The 3,257-nt window shown below is 32.5% G+C and overlaps 1 protein-coding gene across 1 annotated transcript; it reads right to left on the minus strand.

Moving 5' to 3' along the window:
• Positions 1–431: 431 nt before the first annotated feature.
• LOC149194504 (structural maintenance of chromosomes flexible hinge domain-containing protein GMI1-like) lies at positions 432–1,981 on the minus strand. Its single transcript, XM_089407685.1, has 4 exons — positions 1,132–1,981; positions 884–916; positions 574–660; positions 432–491 (listed from the first exon to the last, which is right to left on the minus strand). Exons 1-4 carry the CDS (start codon positions 1,483–1,485, stop codon positions 432–434), a joined length of 534 nt encoding a protein of 177 aa, XP_089263811.1. The 5' UTR covers positions 1,486–1,981.
• Positions 1,982–3,257: the final 1,276 nt, after the last annotated feature.

A 3,257-nucleotide genomic window follows, 5' to 3' on the forward strand; every position in this document is an offset into this window, starting at 1 on the left:
CCACATATGGTAGCTTCAAAGGTGGAAGATAGAAGATGAATGCTCTTACTAGGTTTTGAAGATTGGGGCTCCTCTTCCCTATGAGAAGACTGGAAGAAGCTTTAGCGGATAGGAGAGTGCCTCCATTATGAACCCGATAAGGTTTCCCATGCAAGCTTTTGATAGAAAATCAACGGAAACAAAAAATTGCAAGCTTTTGGTAGAAAATCAAAATGTAACATGAACTTGAATGTATTTATATAAGCAATGAAGAAATAGAACCAAAAGCTGAAAAATAAAAAGAATTCAAATAGGGGACAAATGGTTAACGAACAGAAGCGGGCAATGCTCAGAGAGAGCAGAGAACTTAAACTTATAAATTAAATAGACCCTAGATCAATACACAAGAAGTCATTAGTCATTTCTCAGGCATGGAAAAACTCAAAATACTTTTATAAAATGAATACTCCACATACAATCAAATCAGCTAATGCTGTCTGGAAAGTGTACTCCTGGGGCAATTCCACTAAGAGAAGTCATTTCTCAGGCATGGAAAAACTCAAAATACTTTTATAAAATGAATACTCCACATACAATCAAATCAGCTAATGCTGTCTGGAAAGTGTACTCCTGGGGCAATTCCACTAAGAGATGTGGTTCTGGAGTCACATTCCACATGTCCTGTGAAGAAAATCAACAATCAATCATTCCAGTAGAGATCTTCCACAAGATTATCAACTCGCATTGGAATGTTATACTTACAAATACTGTTACCTGATTGGCGTGGAAATTTGTATTGTTTTCAACGAGCTTTATTTAGGCATTGTGCTCTAACGAAAACTACATACAATTTTTAAAAATTAAAACAGAAAAATGCTAAATATACATATATACAGGGATTTACCTGATATGTGTGTACACTGTTTATACCACCATCCTGTCAAACATTATAAAACAAAAAACAGAGGAAAGAGTCATGTATCCTTACCATATAAAGATAATGCTGCTAAATACTTCAAAGAAGTCTTTGTTATACCAGAATGCAGTTTGGACAAAGCACAGAACTCTTTTCAAAGCACACAAATAAATACATTTTGGTTTAGTTATAAAAAAAACACTAAAAAATAGCTTAAAGGAAGTTCAGAGCCGAACCTGCAGGGCTACAATCATAGTCTTGTTGCGAGAAGCCTGGCCGATGATCTTGCCATCTTCAATTCGCTCCCCCATAGCATCCTCTACATATACCTGGGGTCCCCAGTGTATTTTTCTTGACCCCTTTTCGACTAGTTCTTTCTCAGCCTGGCGTCGTACGGTCCTAACAAACTCGGCCACCGACATAGTCTCGTCAGCGTTCTCCAACTCTAGTGTCAGGTTAAGACCATTTGGCAGTAAAACCCTGAACATATATTTGTTCACTTCGGGCTCTGACTTGAGCTTCTTCCTAGGCACAGCTCCAAGGTAGCCCTCATTGTTGCTTCTTTTCTTCTTGGTAGAAGATTCTGCCATCCTGGACGCAATGTACAGCAAACGGCAGAGGGAATATATGGTATTCTACTGTAAGGCTTGCCTTCAGACAAAATTAGCAAGAATTACCCCATGCAGCGAGCTTGAATTACTTCATTTGGAGAATGTATTGGCTGGGGTAGATGTATCACTAACTTCTCAGAGCAAGCATGCATGTACAGCTCAAACCAAGTTCTAGCACTCCGCAATGTCTACAACGCTCCGCTCAGTAACCTCAAAACCACTCTCAGAAAACAACAGTTTCCTTACGCGCAAGCTTTTTGGGTTTCAAGCTCCATCAATTGAAGTATGAAAGCCCATGCAGCAACACTCATCAAAACCAAAAAGCTGCCTCTACATTCCAAAAAACTAGCTCGGAAATGTACTAAAAAGAACCCGTCCAAGGATTGGAACCGCAGGCAGACTACAGTGTGACCATTTCATGAGAATTCAGAGACAGAAAAAGGGCAGCTGAGTGAGAAAACCGTAACAATGAACACAGAGCAGGCATTTGTACAATGAACCGTAACAATGAACACAGAGCAGAGCAGGCAGGGAATAAATGATTGAGAGTCTCAATGTTTACGAGGAGTAATGGGAATAAAATAATAGTGGAAATGAAAGCTCGCGTGTGGGCTTTAACATCATTAATTAATGTCAATCTTCCACGTCATGATTCAGAAATAATTTCCCTACTTTAACAAATCATAAAAATCAAGCGCTCACCTTAACGCCGATTTTTCATAGAAAGCTTAAGTAAACTATGAATACTAAGTAATAAAGAAAATGAATGCAAATATTAATATTAAAAAATTTAAATTTCAAACTTTTCATAATTAATTTAAAATAATAAAATTTTATTATCAAAATCTTCATATATTAAATAAAATTTGATTTTTTTAATTTTGAACGACATTTTACTTTTAAAACTTCCTTCACATGTACATTATGAGATAAAGAATTAAAATAATATCAAAATAAAAAGGTAATGCATTGAAAGATGTGATTATTGCATTGAAAAATGTGACATAAAATTATATTTTATATGTTATAGTTTTATAAAATATTAATAAAAATAAAATTATATATTAATTAATTAATTCTACTTTCAATGCATAGATTGATTAATTTTTATTTTTATTTTATAGAGTAGTTTAAATGATTTTTTTTGTCTTGAAAATTATGGAAATTTTGGTAAGAATTTTATAAAATTTGTAGGAGTTTTGTAAATTCAAGTTACAGCAGTGAAATTTCAAGATTTTGGGTGTCTCATAGATTTTTTTTGATGGTGCTCAATCTATTTCCACTATCAAAAATATAATTCAAACACTACTACCCACATTTCAACCACTTTTAATTATCGAAACAATTTCTCAACCTCAATATCTTTTTTCGTTTTTATATATTAATTAATATATTAAAAATAAAATATCTTCATTTAATTAATATAGATGGCATAATTATTATATTGGGAAAAGTAAAAATTTTATTTAATTTATTAGTTAACGAAAAAATAAATATCCTATATTTTGAAATAAAAAACATTTCATATTAAATTGCCACATCATAGGATTATCTTTATTAAAAAAAGTTACCTTTTTACTATGGAAATTATAACTTTACGTACACTCATTGTAAGTAATTTTGTAGTACATTTGACCATATACATATTAAAAAGTGGAGTAGGTTAAGATAAAAAAGCATTTCAAATTATAATTTTTTTCCAAAATTAATTCTAATTAAAATGTTATTTTATTTAAATATATATTTAATTT

The sequence above is a fragment of the Pinus tabuliformis genome, chromosome 2_2 (genome assembly GCF_031772625.1).
Source record: "Pinus tabuliformis cultivar Carrire ecotype Pingquan chromosome 2_2, CPIR1, whole genome shotgun sequence".
Lineage (NCBI taxonomy): Eukaryota > Viridiplantae > Streptophyta > Pinopsida > Pinales > Pinaceae > Pinus > Pinus tabuliformis.

Excerpts from the sequence above, each read along its gene's own strand:
- LOC149194504 (XM_089407685.1), bottom strand. The coding sequence starts at position 1,485 with ATGGCAGAATCTTCTACCAAGAAGAAAAGAAGCAACAATGAGGGCTAC. Across the intron at positions 917-1,131 it reads CTATGATTGTAGCCCTGCAG|GATGGTGGTATAAACAGTGT; the intron begins GTTCGGCTCTGA and ends AATGTTTGACAG. Across the intron at positions 661-883 it reads ACAGTGTACACACATATCAG|GACATGTGGAATGTGACTCC; the intron begins GTAAATCCCTGT and ends TTTTCTTCACAG.